Raw genomic sequence first — 17,467 nt, 5'->3', positions numbered from 1 at the left:
TCACTGAAGATATAGTGTAAATAGCATCACAAGCTAGCAACACCAGTCCAGCTAAAATTACAAGAATTTCATAGCTGCTTCCTCAAGGCTGAAATTCTTATCATAAACTATTTTAGGAATAAAGAAACATAGCTATCATTAATCAGAGATGCTGTATTCTACTGCAAGTTTTGGGGAGTTGGAAACTGAACACAAAGTCTCTAACATCCCATACCATCATATTTAATAAAACTACTCTCTTAGTTCTGAGATCAATCCTGCAGAAGTTTATCAAAATAGTGAAACCCATTTTAACCTTACCAAATATGGATTGCCAGTAAACCAAAGCAAAAAACAACAACAAAGTCAACAGGCAAAGAAAAGAGAAAGGTGAATCCTCTTGAATGTAACAGCAGCAAATATATCACAGTCAACAGTAGAAGAAAAGAGAAAGGTGAATCCTGTTGAATGTAACAAAGTAAAAGCCTCTGGCAGCAAATGACCCTATAACATTTTTTTCCTCCTTCCTCAAACACTCCTTTCTTAAACCTTATGTCTCACTGACTTATCTTCTACGCTGCACTCCATATAGTTGCTAATATCACCCCTGATAACAACACACATACTAGGCACTGGACCTAGACAGACCAGTTGCGTTAGCACAGAGACCATCTGTTCTTTCTCCTCCAAACTAAGATGCGCCATTCATAGATGCGTCAACTTTGTGTTTTTCTGGTTCTAGGGGCTAGAGGGATTGGGTTGGGCTCTACAAGACCTTTCCACTCTCAGTGGCATATTTTTTTGTTTACACAGTTTATATTCCCTCCTTGCACCAGTGGGAAAACCTCTTATGCCAGCACAAGGGTCTTCGTTTCAGAGGAAAACACCAGTGTAAGGAGAACCATTTCACGGGATCCAACCCACTGCTTTTGGAATACCTGGCAGAGATCAAAATGGTACACATTTATCATGAATCTAAAGTTAATTCAAAATTATCCCAGTTTCAATGTAGATCTGATAAGCAAGCACTAATTATGTAGTAACTTTAGACTGAAGCTGTCTTGCCTTAACCTTATTATTTATAATGAAGTCATGTAACTATTACAAGCTAAGGTGGGATCTGTCCATCTATTAGGTAAAAGAATCTCTTAGGGTTTTTTGGTTTGGATCCAATTATCCCCTTCTGCCAAAGAAAAACACCCCTTAGAATAAAGAAGCCCTTAGATCAAATCCTGGGTTGTTTAAAGCAGAGACCTTTATTCTGGGAGAGATGCAATAAAAAGCTGGAGGTTCCCCAATGAGGGGACATTAAGGCCATATCAAGAGCCGCACATTCTAATCCAACTGAATTTTTTTCCACAATTCACACTTAACAGTAAGCTTACCTCTTGATCAATCTGGTTCAGAGAGTCTCCTCGACTTATGCTTGGATCCCGAGTCCAGCGTGGTGGTTTCCAGGTTCTTTCTTGTGTTCCTTTGTTGTAATAGTAACAGCGTCCTGTATTATCTTTGTGGGTTTCCCACTCTCCATTAATTTGAATTGGAGGGGTTGTAGGTAAAGGAGGGAGTGCAGACTGAGATATTTTTAGTTCTTGCAAGTTAGCATAAACTGGTGAATCTGGCCTTCCTTGGCTTGGTGGAGTTGTTGGCTGTTTTAAGAAAAGAAGTTCTGCATTACTTAAAAGTGCATGTTATGACTGTACAACAACAGACACTGAACTGATATGATGCAGGGAATATTCAGGGCTTTAAGCAAGCAAATCTAATACTTATTACTCATTTAATTTTCACTCCATTTTCCACCAATGGAGACCCAAGGCAGCTTACATCATTCTTCTCTCCTCTATTTTATCCTCATAACAACCTTGTAAGGTAGATTAGGCTGAGAGAGCAACTGGCCCATGGTCACCCAAGCAAGCTTCTTTGGCATGAGTGGCAATTAAAATTCTGGCCTTTCGGATGCTATTCTGACACTCTTTTTTCCCATTTTTTTTAATTATGTTTCCAATCTTATAATTAATACATACAAAAAATAGCAACTTAAATACAAAAAGAAAGAAAAACAAAGGATTAACATCATCCTATACCACACAATTACTTACAAGAAGAGATGAATTGTGGTTTAAAACCCGCCACCCAAATTTAATATCCGTCATTATCTACATAAATGTAACAAAGAAACTATTAATCATAATAAATAACGTTCAGTTTTATCCAACCACTTATATACTTTCTCCCATTTCTCTTTCGCTTCGCAACGTGGCATCCCTTTAACCAAACTGGCTAAAATGTCCATTTCAGCAACTTGAAGAATTTTCTGAACTACATCTTCCTTTTGTGGGACTACCTTTAACCTCCAAAATTTAGCAAATAAAATTCTTGCCGCAGTCAAAATATATAGTGGCAATTAAAATTCTGGCCTTTCATATGCTATTCTGACACTCTTAACCATTACACCAATCTGGCTCTCTGTGTAGTAAACTGCCTGGCCACTGTGCGAATGATGAAAGGCACAAACCCACACTACCCACAGACCAGGTATCTACTACCTCATGGTAATCCCCAGGTATGCAGAAAAATATGAATCTGTAAATCAACTGAGGATGGGTGGGGAAGAACCCTTCAAATGATCTGAAAATGACTAAATAAGCTCCAGAAAGGACGATAGTTGAGAACAGCTTGGTGCCAGTTAAAGGAGAAAAGGAAGGGAATGAGAAATCTGCTTGCTCAAGCCCATGACACCTTACAGAATCCTAGATTTTGAGGGATGGAATTTTCCAAGTTATTCTTCTTTTTCACATTGTTTTCCCCAAGTTATTATTCCACAATCTCTCCACACACACCTTGTAATAAAATGCTTTTTAAAAATCAGCTATATAGAAGTTAATTTTTAAAAGTCATCTCAAAATAATTTTATAAAGGAACCTAACCTAGCAGATAAAGATTTAAGCTGCCCAGACTCACTCAGTCCTACAACACAACTGTAGTGAGCCTATTATAAAAAACTAATTCCAGGTGGGAATACACCTCTCCTGATACAGAGCGTGAAGGAGGGAGATCACATGTGTAGGGTTACTTTTCCCAAACATCTGTGCTACATGAAAAAGATGTTTTAAACTCACAGCTGAGCCTTTTAGAACACATGATTTTTTTTTTACCCTCTTAAGCAAAAAAGCAGAAAGCTTAGTAACTAAACAGCTAATTTGCAGTCTGCTTATTCATTAGCTCCAACAAGTATTGCTCAAATAGGACTGCTGTAGGTTGAAATTATAGATAAGTGAATGAAAAACAGAGAAAGAGCTACTTAGCCTTGAACAAAGCTAGCCTCCCTGTCTTACTGCAGAATAAATTATTTTTGCTGTGCCACTTGAATAATGCAAATTTTGCTGTAAGATTTATTGTGGAAGAGACTATTGACCCAGAAAAACTGCTAGAAGTTAAACACAGAGATAGACTGAATACTAAGCTATGAGATTCAAGGAACCATCTATCATTCCTTGTCTCAAGGCTGCAAATTCAAAGGGTTAAGAGCTTTAAAAAGGACAAGTATCCTAAATCTGAGAGAATTTAATAGTCCTCAAAGGCTCAGAGAAACCAGCTGCATTGTCTTTCACGTTTATTTATTATGCAACCCTAAACACAGTACACCATTTGAAGCCACTAAATTCTTTATTAGACTCAGGAAGAACATACCAACCAACACACCTGAGCACTGGATTAACTAGGAATAATTTATCCATAACATCTACCTCCGTTTAAAACAAAGCACTTTAACTAGTTTGCATCAACTTTCAGGTTCTTCCATACCAGTTTACAAATGGCTGTTAACATACAGGTTATTTGCCCCAAGTTGATCACTGCAGGAAAACCGTCTGTGCGTGTGTGTGTGCTTCTACATAGCATCATTGTACTTTCATGCATTTCCCATATTTCTCTGGCTTTTCTCTTATTTTTCCTTTGCTGCAAAGCTTTGAAAAAGATCACAGAACAGCCTGGATGGCCACCATGTGGCTAGGAAGGCTGGACTGCCTTGCTGAGTAAGAGTTAGGTCTCATCTACATAAGGTCAGCTAGACAGTTCAGATGCTTCATAAAGAAGGCACCCTGGAATACAGGGTGTCCTGTTTCTAATCCAAGAACTCTCACAAAATCTAGGATGGTTTCTCATCTTGCTTATTTCACATATTTATAACCCACTATTTTTAGGGCTTCCAATGGTCTCCCTTCCACGTTATTACTAGTAAAATTAATTATTAGCAATTAAAATTTAGCAACTCTACAGTATCAGAAGCTGCCTTACCACTCATAGGGAACAACTTGCTAACATTATATTGTTATATTTTATTAATGGTAGCCTTCAGTTAAATATTTTATACTAGACTAAATAACTAAACTGAGGGATACAGTCACAGAATATTGTTCAAATTCCCTTCTCACTCACTAGATGTCACTGCGGAGCTCTTAAACAATCATAAAATATCAATTAAGTTCCTTTGCAAATTTTATATTATGTACATTTACAGCAGTTTTTGTTTAAAGGTAAAGGTAGTCCCCTGTGTAAGCACCAGTTGTTTCCAACTCTGGGATGACATCGCATCACAAAGTTCTCATGACAGACTTTTTTACAGGGTGGTTTGCCATTGGCTTCCCCAGTCATCTACACTTTCCCCACAGCAAGCTGGGTACTCATTTTACCGACCTCATAAGGATGGAAGGCTGAGTCAACCTTGAGCCGGCTACCTGAGCCCAGCTTCCGCTGGGATCAAGCTCAAGTCATGAGCAGAGTTTGGACTGCAGTACTGCAGCTTTACCACAGGACTCTTATTATAGCTTTTGTTTAACCATACCTTATTCTGAACCAAACCCTAGCATATAGATTTTAAAAATTCACACCCTACAATACAGATTTTAAAAAATCCATATAGTGGGGCCAGGGACAGAAGGGGGGGTGGCAGTCTACAAACCTGAGGCAAGTCCCAGGTTTGCAGAAATATATGGAATCTTTAAAAGAATAAAAAAACAGGGGGAGGTTGTTGTTTTTTAAGGGAACAACATTTGTAGTTTGAAGCAATGAATGCTTACTGAGATCTTCTGAGACTACATTTGAGATCTCAATGGCAGTTTCTGGAGTTGCTAGGCAACTGTAACAACACTGCTGGCCTTCCAAGCCATTGTTCCTGACAAATGCAGAGGAGAGAAGAAGCCTTGAAAAGATCCAAGATGGACAGGAAAGAAGTAGTTGATGAGAGGATAGAAAAGGGTAGGTAAGTGGTAGGATAGAAGGAAAAGCAGATAAAGGTAAATTGTTGGGTAGGACGGAGAAAATGAAGCAGGACGGGGAAAATGAAGCAGGGAAAGATGAGAGGCCATGCAGTGCATGGAGGGGGAAGAGAAAATAATGTGTGGAGTAAGATTTGGGAGATCAGGACAGCTACAGATGATATACATGTGCCAAGTAGAGGCAGGGAATGAGATGCCCCCTGCAAATCCTTGAAGGACCTCTGCTTGTATTGTTGCAAAAAATTAACCCATGGACCATAATTTTAATGCCAAACCAGTAGCATAACATTTTTGCTAACCAAGAATTCCAAGAGAAACTTTCACAGTGAAATATATGATACAACCAACACTACCTCTAAGCTGTGGAGTCTTGTGAGCAAAAATTCTACTTCCTGGCATTAAAGTTGTGAGCTATTGCATAAATCAGTTTGCTCTGCGGCCATTTTTCCTAAGCCAAAAAAGTGTGAGCCAGAGGCTAAAAAACTGTGAGCTAGCAGACACTAACTCAACTTAGAGGGAACACTGGATACAACACTATTACATCAGCATAAAACACAGTTTATAGATATGCCCCATGCTGGCATTAAACCATTGCTCATAGTTACAATTATACCGCTTCAGAGGGTAGCCATGATGGTCTGCAGTGAAACAGATTCAAGTCCAGTAGCCCCTTACAGATCAACAAGAGTTTCAGGGTATAAACTTCTGGGAGTCGCTGCTGTTCATGTTAACAAGAACTCATGACTCAAGTGGGGTTGCCATGGTTTTCAGGCAACATGGTATTCACCTACATTTAAAAAAAACCCTCCATTTCCAATAAAAAATCAGCAGGCAGGAAATCACAAATGGTAAATTCTAGAACTGTCACAAATCCACAATTTTTCCTAGCTTACCTAGACGCATGCCTATTTGCAGACTTCATAGAATCACAGAGTTGGAAGGGACCTCCAGTGTCATCTGGACTTCAAAGGGGGGAACAGACCAATTTATGAACATCTGTTTAGGAACTCGGAAATTTCTGTTTACCAGGCTACCAGATGGGAGGCTATTTTTATACCTGGTCTAAAAGGCTACTAATTCAGCACAGCCCAGATTAAACAAAAAGTACAAGATGCCTACCAGCTATGCAGACCTACAGAACACTGGGAGTTCAATGAACATGCAAGGGGGACAGCGTGATTCCAATAGGTGCAAGGGAATATGGGTTGAACTTTCACCCCATGTCATTTTACTACTCCCAGAGCTATTAAACACACACACACAAACCACAGTCATCTCACACCACAATCCTGATGAGAATCTCCTTCCCAAAAAAGTACATAATTTTTAAACATCAAATGCTGGACACACCATTCACAGAACTGTCATGCTATTCATAACTTATCTGAAATATTCACTTGACACATGTATATTTGCTGTAGCTGTCTTGATCCCCAGCTCCCGCTGTAAGTGACCAACAGCATCTGCAAGCATGAGGAGATACTTGAATCTACTTTTAGAGAACCTCAAGCCCCCTCCTTTTTATCCCTCCAAGGTCGCTGGACACCAGTGAGATGATGATCATATGCCCCATAAATTCCTCTAAGGGTCTGATTCACTAAAAGAAGGGTTGCCATGGGTGCACATGTAAAGAATAACTACAAATGGGGGCCTGTGAGACTTGTGGGGGGGATTCCATCTCACTTTCTCACCAGCAAAGTCCTCCAGCCCTCTTTGCTGCCTCTGCCATACACAGTGCGGCCATCAGGCTGCTTCACTGGGCCCACTACAACCCCCAGCCTGAAACACTACTGCTGCTGCTGGGTCCACCACAGCCCCTGGGATGCTTCACCACACAGAGGGTAGGAAGTAAAGAGTGTTCCTCTGCATTTGTACAGAGAACACTTTTCTCCCTCTTCCCAATCCTAGCAAATTCATCTAGCTGAGTCAGTCAGAAGGGACGTTCAAGTTCCAAACAAGCAGTCACCTCCATCATCTTCTATTTAACAGTCTGATATTTTCACCTAGCCATCATTCAGCCACTCAGTCCATCATGGGAAAACAAAAAAAAAAACCCCTCCCTAAAACCACAGCGTATTTCTGTGCACTGAAGATTTCACAAGGAAGTATGGTCACACTACTTTTAAAATAGTTCTATATCACTTTTTGGTCTTATGTGCTAAGAGGTTTGTTAATGTTTTCAAACATCTTCTGCAGAGTCAAGTTAAGAGTCGAATGGCACCTTTGAGACTTACAATAATTTATTCGAGATAAGCTTTCATGTGCAGGCACGCTTCGTCAGACAACTTTGTTCGATTGCTTCAGACTAACACCAGCTATCCATCTGGATATACCTTCTACAGAGTCCGTTGTCAATTCTCCAATAACAAAAGCTTATAAAGGCTTTTTACATTCACTTTTCTGCAACTGCACAACAATAGGGCTTATTCCTAAAGAAGTGTTCATAAGACAGCACTGTTGGATTTCCAGTGATCAGAAGAACTCCATGTAAAAGCCAGCAGAAGCAAAATATATTCAAGATGCAAATATATAAATCTGACAAATATACATGATTTACTTAGGCTGTGAAATCTAGTCAAATATGGAAGTGTTAAGTGCAGACTACGCAGAACCCTGAATTCTGCTTGAATGCAAGACAAGTCAGAATACACTGGTTTCTGTTCTACCTTTCTAGTTTAATCAAAACAATGAATGTATCTAGACCACAGTGAATGGAATGCAACCCCATCCATGACCAGCAAGTCAAAATGAAGTATACAGAAAGGATGCTGTGGGCAAATAACCTGCATGCCCTGCGGCAACAACTTCACAAAAATTACTGTAGATGCTTTTTCACAATTTAGTATCATGTGTGGCAGTTTCAAACAAAAAAGGAAATTGCCAACACAGGGATACGGGAGCTGGCCCTACAATGGCTGGTCTCCTTTCTCCAAGGTCGGGAACAGAGGGTGGAGCTTGGGGGTGAACTATCCCAGTGGCACCCATTACAATGTGGTGTGCCGCAGGGAGCAATTCTCCCCCCAATGTTATTTAACATCTACATGTGCCCCCTTGCCCAGATCATCCGGAGCTATGGGCTGGGGTGTCATCAATATGCAAATGACACCAAACTCTATCTGCTGATGGATGGCCACCCGGATTCGGCCCCAGAGGAACTGGGTAGGGCATTGGAAGCTGTGGCTGGCTGGCTGCAACAGAGCCGGCTGAAACTAAATCCATCGAAGACGGAGGTGCTGTGCCTAGGTTATAAGGGACTGGGATCAGAGATCAGGCTCCCATCCTTTGATGGGGCTCCATGGATGCCTGCATCAAGGGTGAAGAGCTTGGGGGTATTTCTGGATGCCTCTCTAACCATGGAGGCCCAGGTTACCTTCTTCCATCTGAGGCGGATCAGACAGTTGGTCCCGTATCTCAACCCCCGCGACCTGGCCACAGTAACCCATGCAATGGTCACTTCCAGGCTAGATTATTGTAACTCTCTCTACGTGGGGCTGCCCTTGACCCTCCTCCGGAAACTCCAGCTGGTGCAGAACGCCACTGCACGGACGTTGACTTCATCGCCTGTACAGGAACGGATCCATCCTGTGGTGTTTGAACTGCACTGGCTACCCATTAAGTACCAGATGCAGTTCAAGGTATTGGTACTTACCTTTAAAGCCCCATATGGCCAGGGGGCAGCATGTCTTCGGGACCGCCTCTCCCTGTATGAATCCGGTAGATCCTTACGATCAGCAAACCAACAACTTTTGGTAATACCCAGCCCCAGAGACGTCCATCTGGCCTCGACAAGGGCTAGGGCCTTTTCAGCCCTGGCTCCTGCCTGGTGGAATGAGCTCCCCCTGAAGATCCGGGCCCTGCGGGATCTGCTTCAATTCCGCAGGGCCTGTAAAACAGAGCTCTTTCATCAGGCTTTCAGCCGAGGCAGTGAGCATGATTTGCTATCGGCCTCCCCCCATCATTCCAACCCAGCGCTACAAGATCTGCTGGACCTGGACAATAGGTCACATCTGTGAGGCAGAATCTGCCATCTTAGTCTGTCTAATTTTAGATTCTATATATTTTAAACTGGTCTTTTATTGTTTTTACTGTTGACTTTTTATGATGTAACCCGCCCTGAGCCTGTTCCACTGGAAGGGCGGGCTAAAAATCGAATTAAATAATAAATAAAAAATAAGGCAGGGATGTCAAATGTCCAGCCCATGGGCCACCACTGGCCCACTCAGGGCTTTAATCAGACCTGCTGGGCTCTTTTCACCGTCCCCCTCCTGTCCTCACCCTTTGAAGCTCCAAGGCTGCCAAAGTTCCCAGGGTCAAGGGCAGCCCCAAGTAGAGAGAGTTACAATAATCTAGCCTGGAAGTGACCATTGCATGAGTTACTGTGGCCAGGTCGCGGGAGTTGAGATACGGGACCAACTATCTGATCCGCCTCAGATGGAAGAAGGCCGATCTGGCAGTGGTGGTAACCTGGGCATCCATGGTTAGAGAGGCATCCAGAAATACCCCCAAGCTCTTCACCCTTGATGCAGACATCAATGGAGCCCCGTGTCTTTGAAGGCTGAAGCAAGAAGCAATTCTGGGCTTACAAAGCTGCAAAGAAAATGCAGCATGGACTTTCCATTAAGGTCTCTGTGCCCAGTTACTCCCTCCTCTGGGAGTAGTCTCCACTACCTGGCATTATATTTTAAGATACGCATGGCCTGACCCTACAAAGTCCCATTTATGTCAGATCCGGTCCTTGTAAAAAATGAATTCAACACCCCAGGTTTAAGGGCTCAGGGAAGCTGAATAGGAACACAGTGTGATATTTAAAACAAGCAAGAATACCTGTAACTCACACAAAAGAGATTATGAACTCACACAAAAGGGATTAGCAAAAGCAACTGGGAACATGCTCCTCCTTCCAGTATGAAGCCTTTCAACTAGACCTAACTGCTCAATGTCACTGTGTACAAAGTTTGAAGCATGCTTCAGCATCTATAATATTAGCCAATTTTTGTTTTAAATTACTCCATACAACATATTCTTGATTTGATGAGACTGACTGAATGTACAAAATTCTCCCATTCTAGCAACTTTACGAACAATATTTTGAAAGCCTGGCCAATATACAGTTTTGCTTTTAAACACAGGTTAATCTACATGATGTAAAGTCTCATATGTATTGTGTCATGCCAACTAAAGCATCAGCCTGCTTTTTTAAAACTCCAGAAAGAAGAGCATTCTATTTTTCCCCATTGTTTGAAACCATGTTTTCTTTAGCATTCATCTTTGAAAACTATTGTTCTTTTCCCCATACGCTTTTCCCACAAGAGTAACAAGTCTGAGATGACTTCAAGTGACAAAACAGCAAGGCCGGAAAAGGCGGAAGTGCTCCTGCCTCTCTTCTCATCTGCCATCTCCACACACACACAGTATTTTCTTCCCCTTGAAAAGATAGGCCTGTTTGCATTTGAAAAAAATTAAGACAAACATACCTAGTAAGGAGAATGAATCATGAACAGTGCTCCCACAGCTGAGATAGCAGGAATAGTGGGAAGCTGACAAAGCAACATACAGTAATTAGTTGCTACAACACTCTTTCTCTCCCTCCCTGTTCCACACACATTCAGCACACACATGGGTCAGTTATAATAGGATGCTCAGCATTCAGAGGATCAGCTGGAACAGCAAATAGTTGGAGAACATTCTCATTTAAAACTAGTAACAGGATGATAAAGTGGCACCAATCTCCAGTCATTTCAATTCTTACAAAATATACATGGCTTCGCTGAAAATGTTACATCTCTGCATGCTACCAAAACAACAAGCTGCATCTGAAAATTCCAGCAATCTATTTTATTCTTGTTTTTCTGATATTACTACAAGAACTAGATTAGTAGGGGAGACTCAGGGGCTTTTTCAGCCAGACAGCAAAGACATTTTCAGACCTGAACATCAGCAAAGAAACAAAAAGTGGATAATATTAGAGCTGGAAGGGAACTTTCTGAAGATTTAGTAATTTGCAACTAACAGCAATTCCAGTGGTTTACTGAAAGCTGAAATGCAAGTTCCTGCCTAAAATTCTGTCTGTGACCACATCCTGGTTTAGGTTGAGTACTGCTTTTTACACTTCGGACTTTCCTAGGAAACACTTATAAATTACTTACAGTGAATTATGCATCAACCTCAAATGCCAATTTGCCTCATGCATGGAGGGGGGGAGGTTAAAAGAACATTTAAAAATGTGATATGTTTTCTGCCAGAGTACATCAAACTGATATAGATGGACTAGTGGTCTTACTCAGTACATCTCACAAAATTACATGTACAAACGTATGGCACCTTACAGACTAAACACACACATTGTAGAAAGTGTATGAACGACCATTGGATACTTACCATGAGGGGTTCTTCTCCTCTGAGGGCAACCCTCTGATTCCCAACCCACTTGTAGGGAGGCAGGACTAACTTCAAACTACTTCTTCCTGTTAAGACTCACCCACAAGCTTCTGTGATGCACTGTTTGAGAACCTTGCTGATAGCTGCATTTGACATTCTTTTACCCATATGAGGGGGCAAAAGGTTGACGAACAAGGAATCTGTTCTACGAATGCTCTGTGCCCTCTGAATACAGCATTTCAAAGGCCATCGTACATCTAGGGTGTGCCAGATTCTCTCCTTTGGATGAATGGGCTTCGGACAAAATGGGGGCAAATTGATCTCCTGGGATCTGTGGAAGGCCATGTTGACCTAATCTCTGGACGAAGAGAATCCACTTGCTTTCTCTTACACCAGCAGACTAAGGCTTTCCAGGTTGTGTTGTAAATTCTCACTGTGGAAGGTCTCCTTGAGGCAAAAATGGTATTGACTACCTGAGGAGAGTATCCTGACCGAAGCAATTTCGACCTTTCAATTACCACGTGGTCAAGTTGAGGCACTCTGGATGCGGATGGAAGACTCCTGCTGCAAGAGAACTGCTGAAACAGGTAGAATCATGGGCTGTTGCGTAGACATCTCCTACAGTTCTGCGAACCATGGGCGGCAAGGCCAGTGTGACGCTACTACAATTACCTCTGCTTCCAGGTCTCGGATTTTCCTGAGTAGGCGAGGTAGGAGCAGAGTCGGCGGGAAGGCGAAGAGACATCCCCGCGGCCACGGAGCTGTCAGGGCATCTGTATCCTCCACTCGAGGATGGTAAAATCGAGTGAAGAAACGTGAAAGTTTGTGATTCTACAGAGAAGCGAATAGGTCGACTAGGGGTAGACCGAATCAATTCACTATCAGCTGAAAAACCCTGTCGTTGATCAACCATTCGCCCTGTCGAATTTGTTGATGACTGAGCCAGTCTGTCACGATGTTGAGGAGTCCCCTGACATGTTCCGCCTGGATGGACTGAAGGTGAATTTGAGCCCATGACAGAAGCTGACAAGCTTCTCTGTGTAGGTTGTTTGACCTGGAACCTCCTTGGCGATTGATGTAGGCCTTGACTGAAATGTTGTCTGTTCTGATTAAAACATGGCAATTCCTGACCTGACGTTGAAAGTGACGCAAGGCCCAACCTACAGCTCTCAACTCCAACAAGTTGATGGACTCCTTCATGGTCCAGAGACCCTGGGTGAACTGGTTCTGACATGTGGCCCCCCAGCCCGTAAGACTGGCATCTGTTTAGTTTAGTTTATTTAAATCTGTGAAGATTTGGATCCGATCTTTGATCCAGAAGTATTTCCCTTTGGTAAGATTTTTCAACATTGTCCACCAATGCAGGCTGGTCTTTATTTTCAGAAGCACCTGTATTTGCAAATCCGACTTCCTGGAAATCTGAAGCTAGTAAGGAAGTAGAAAGTTTTGAAGCAGTCAAGCATGAAACCTGGCCCAGTATATCACATCTAACATGGCTATCATCAACCCCTGTAGAGAAACGAGAGACATCAAGGAGGACTGACGACTCTGGATTACCAAGGACGCAGCTTCCTTGATCTTTTGCACCTTGTCCATTGGGAGGAACATTTGTTGCAACCTGGTATCTATAACCACCCCCAGATGTTGCAGCTTGTAGGTGGGTACCAAGGAGCTCTTCTGGACGTTGACCAAGAACCCAAATTCTTGCATATGTTGAATAGTTTGTTCCGTGACCTGAACGGACTTCTCTCTTGAGGGAGCCCTGATAGGAGTATCATCTAGGTAGGGATGGATCAGGATGCCCTGCTTCCAAAGGGGAATAATAACACTGATCAGAACCTTGGTGAAGATGCGAGGAGCAGAAGTCAGGCCAAATGGAAGGGCTCTCTACTGGTAGTGGCAGTCACCATAGTTGAATCGAAGAAACTTCCAATGTCCTGGAAAGATTGGAATGTGGAGGTAGGCCTCTGTTAAGTCTATTGACGTTAATAATTCCTGGGGCTGAAGTGCCTCCGCTATGGAGCGTAGTGTCTCCATCCGAAAAGCCTTGTAACGCACAAACTTGTTGAGGAATTTTAAGTCCATAATTGCTCTCCAGTCCCCAATCACTTTGGCATGGTGAAGAAGATCGAATAAACACCTTGACCGTATTCTGATGAGGGAACTGGCTCAATGGCTGCTATGCCTAGTAAATGCTGAATGGCTTGTAAAGTTCTGAGGCGCTTTTCTGCCGACTTGTGATCTGGTGACGGAATGAAACGAGACGGTGGTATAATCTGAAAGTCTATCCATGGGTGACAATTTCCTTGCACCAGGCGTCTGCTGTTGAGGATTCCCATTGGTGTCGAAAGTGAAGCAGACATGCCCTGACAGGAAGAAGGGCATAGTCATGGTTTGGTGCCATTCTGGTCTCTCGCCGGTCTACTGGGCTGTTTAGCTCTGGCTCTGTTGAATTTGGAGAAACCTGGGCGACAAAAGGACTGCCTGGAGTTGTTCCATGATGGTCTTTTGGAATCCTGTCAAAAACGCGGAATGGTATGCTGTGAACAAAAAGAAGACGTAGAGGGCTGATATGAAGATCGTTGGTCTTGACGCCATATAAACTTGGGCATTGCCTTCTTATCATCCCTGGTCTCCACTAAGATCTTATCCAGAGCTGGACCGAAAAGTCTCCCCCCATAGAAGGGATATGCCATCACAATGTTATTAGAGGAGGTGTCTGCTGACCAAGCTCTTAGACAAATAGAACGTCTAGCTGATGATGATGAAGAAATAGATCTGGAAGTAAATCCCATAGTGTCTAGCGTAGAGTCAGCCAGAAAAGAAATGGCCCTTAAGATGCGATTTGCAGCTTCCATGGAACAATGATCCTCCTGGGGTAGCCTCCCAATTAGCTTGCAGATCCATACTATAGCTGCTCTGGCCACCAAGGATCCCATCGCTGAAGCTTTGAGCACCATTGCTGCAGCTTCATGAGTTCTGAAAAGGGCGAATTCAGCTTTTTTATCAATATTGTCCTTCAGGGCTCCATGGCCATCCTCAGAGACTAGGCCATAGCTCTGCAGTGCTGTTATCGGTGCATCCACCAGGGGGATCTGCAAAAACTCATTAGTAAAGGAATAAACCTGATACATTTTCTTTTGAAACCCTGAGTATTGTTTATTAGCTAGTGGTCTCTTTCACTCTGCTCTCATTTGCCTTTCAAAATAAGCTGGGAAGGGAAAGGCCTTGGCATATGAAGCCCTCTTTGGAAAAAATTCAGTGTCTCCTCCTTGTGCTTGACCTTGGACTTGGTCTCCTCCTCCTCCTTCTCCTCAATGTCAGGATCATCATGGAGATCCAAAGCAGATATTGTAGGTCCTCCGCCTTGAAAAATCTCTGCACTGGCTCTGGGACGTCTATATCTGGGTCCTCTTCCAAGGAAAATTCACCCTCTTCCCTGTCACTGGGTGTCTGAAGTCCATCTCTAAGGGGAGGACCCTTCTTCAGTCCTATCTCTTCCTTGGGCCAGCATGTGGTTCTGGGCTGCCTTGGTTGGCCATGGGCATTTTCGTGGCCTGGATCTTCTGTGAGGGGAAGGGGATCTCGAGGGAGCGGAGGGGGACCTATTGGATCTGGTTCACTTTCTATGGAAGGAACCCGTCTCATCCCGTATATCACATAGAAGAGTGAGGAATTCTTGAGGGAGAAGCACGGGAATGAGATCTCCTGGCTGGGGATTTTCAAACTGGCCTATTCGCGAGTCACAAATAAAGTGGCTCGTTCCTTCCGCTGTTGCTGCTTAAGGGGGCCCCTGCGGTGCTCATTCCTGGGTAGCTACGCTCACCGCCTCCACTGGATGAGAAGGAAGACTCTGCTGGGCCCGAAGCCATCAGCCTCGTCTCAGTGACAAAAGCGTTTTTGGCGCGCTCTCATTGCACATTGCGAAATGACGGCTCCAACAGGGAGTCCCACGCAAGCCTCTGCTGGGTCTTGCCGGCTCCCTTTGAGTTCGCTGATCTGAAGGTGAGGTTCTGACCCTCCCACTCCGATAGGAATCCATCATCCTCTTCTCTTCGTGACATGTTTCCTAGCCACCTTAATCCTCCTCCGTGAGGAAAAAAGAGCACAAAAAAATGGCAGCCGGGGAGCCGAAGCCCGCACTCAACTGAGGGAAAGGAATGAAGAGTCAGGAGAGTAAGACAGGTACCAGAAGGCTAGTTAACGAAAAAGCAGGAATAGAGCAGTAAAGAGGGATAATTGAATAGAGAAGAATTTGTAAACTACTGAGGTAATAGGCACAGCCTATAACTAGGTGCTCTCCCTACTGAGGCAGGAAAATAACTGAGTGAGGTGAGTCCCAACAGGAAGAGGAAGTTTGAAGTTAGTCTGCCTCCCTATAAGTGGGTTGGGAATCACCCACAAGATGGCCTCTGCCTCAGAGGGGGAACCATAGCCTACTTTGTCACATACAAACTAGCATTACGTAGTAACTTGCTAACCTACAAAATGACATAGGTCTGGCTTGTGAAAACTGATACCACAACAATTTCTAGTTTAAGGTGCCACAAGAAACTGTGATTGTGACTGCAGCAGACCAACACAGTTACCTCTGTGGAATTTGTAAAATTAACATAAACAGCAGGTGGCTGAAAAGCCTGCAACCAAGCATAAAACTCTGTTTTTGTTTTTAACAGTGAAAACTGATGGAACCTAGCTGTAAGCTCTAGTCCAGGGGTGTCAAACATGCAGGTCAGGGGCTGAATCAGGCCCCCAGAGGGCTCTAATCAGGCCCCCGAGCAACTGGCTGTCGTCTGCTTCCTTCTCCCTGTATCTTGCTTCCTTGTGCATAACAGCTTGCTTTGCAAGACTTGCTCAGTTGCACAGGAGCTACAGAACAAAACCTGTATTTTCTCCATGGGCTGAGCCTCCTCCTTTGGGGAGGAAGAGGGGAGGAATAGCTTCCTTTGCCAGGCTCTCTCAATAGCACAGCAGAGCTACTGAGCCAAGCCTCTCTTCCTTCTATTGGCTGAGGTTCCTCCTCCTCCCAGTCCCCTGGGGAAGGAAGGCAGAGCCAGAGCTTCCTTTGCCCAGTTCCCTGGATCCCGTGGGAGAAATACAAAGAAAGCACCTTAAAGATCAATGAGTGCTAATGTTTTAAGCATATTTTAAGTTTTTTTTTAAATTATAGATTTGTGTTTGTCTGTGTCCTTTATAAAGTTTATATCTCTGCTACTAAAATAGGTACGCACATGGCCCAGCCCAACATGGCTCGGCCCAACCAGGTCTCTTTTATGTCAGATCCGGCCCTCATAACAAATGAGTTCGACACCCCAGCTCTAGTCATTATCAAATAAAGGATGCCTCAGTGGCTATTTTACCCACCAGTTTTGCAGTATTTTAAAACAGGAAAATTCAAGCCATTGGGCCTATAAACATTTCAAATAAATCTAAACCAACAGCCACCATCACTAAGCCTAAACAAAGAAAGAGAGAGAGAATGAACAGTAAAATTCCAATCGGGGCCAAAGTGAGACATTAGTTTGTTTTTACATGCACACCATACACAATTAAGATAGCAAAGCACAAAATGTTTTCCAGAGCTGTCAGCGTTTAAGCCCACAGCTGTGGTACCCAATAATGAAGTCCACCTCTTTTTTTTTTTTTCATTTATAGCTACAGTGTTTGTAAGAACATGGTGGGTTCGACCCCAAGGTCCCATTCTCCTAATGGAATTCCACTAACCTTCCTCCCATAGAATAGAACCAACCTATAATACACAACTTTCACTTTGAAGAAAATGAACGTGGAGCAATTCACAGAAACTACACACCAGTTTTAAAATGAGAAAA

At 43.2% G+C, this 17,467-nt stretch overlaps 1 protein-coding gene across 7 annotated transcripts in view; it reads right to left on the bottom strand.

The window, feature by feature from the left end:
* ARHGAP12 (Rho GTPase activating protein 12) overlaps positions 1-17,467 on the bottom strand; it is an 86,150-nt gene that overhangs the window by 43,153 nt on the left and 25,530 nt on the right. For all 7 annotated transcript variants that reach the window (XM_060248171.1, XM_060248172.1, XM_060248173.1 and 4 more), the window contains exon 2: positions 1,365-1,628. In XM_060248171.1, coding sequence (XP_060104154.1) covers positions 1,365-1,628 — 264 coding nt within the window. The remainder of the gene's footprint in view (positions 1-1,364; positions 1,629-17,467) is intronic.

This window comes from Heteronotia binoei, chromosome 10 (assembly GCF_032191835.1).
Source record: "Heteronotia binoei isolate CCM8104 ecotype False Entrance Well chromosome 10, APGP_CSIRO_Hbin_v1, whole genome shotgun sequence".
Taxonomy (NCBI): domain Eukaryota; kingdom Metazoa; phylum Chordata; class Lepidosauria; order Squamata; family Gekkonidae; genus Heteronotia; species Heteronotia binoei.
Note: the sequence above shows the minus strand (reverse complement) of the source record. Positions and strands in the feature narration are given on the sequence as shown.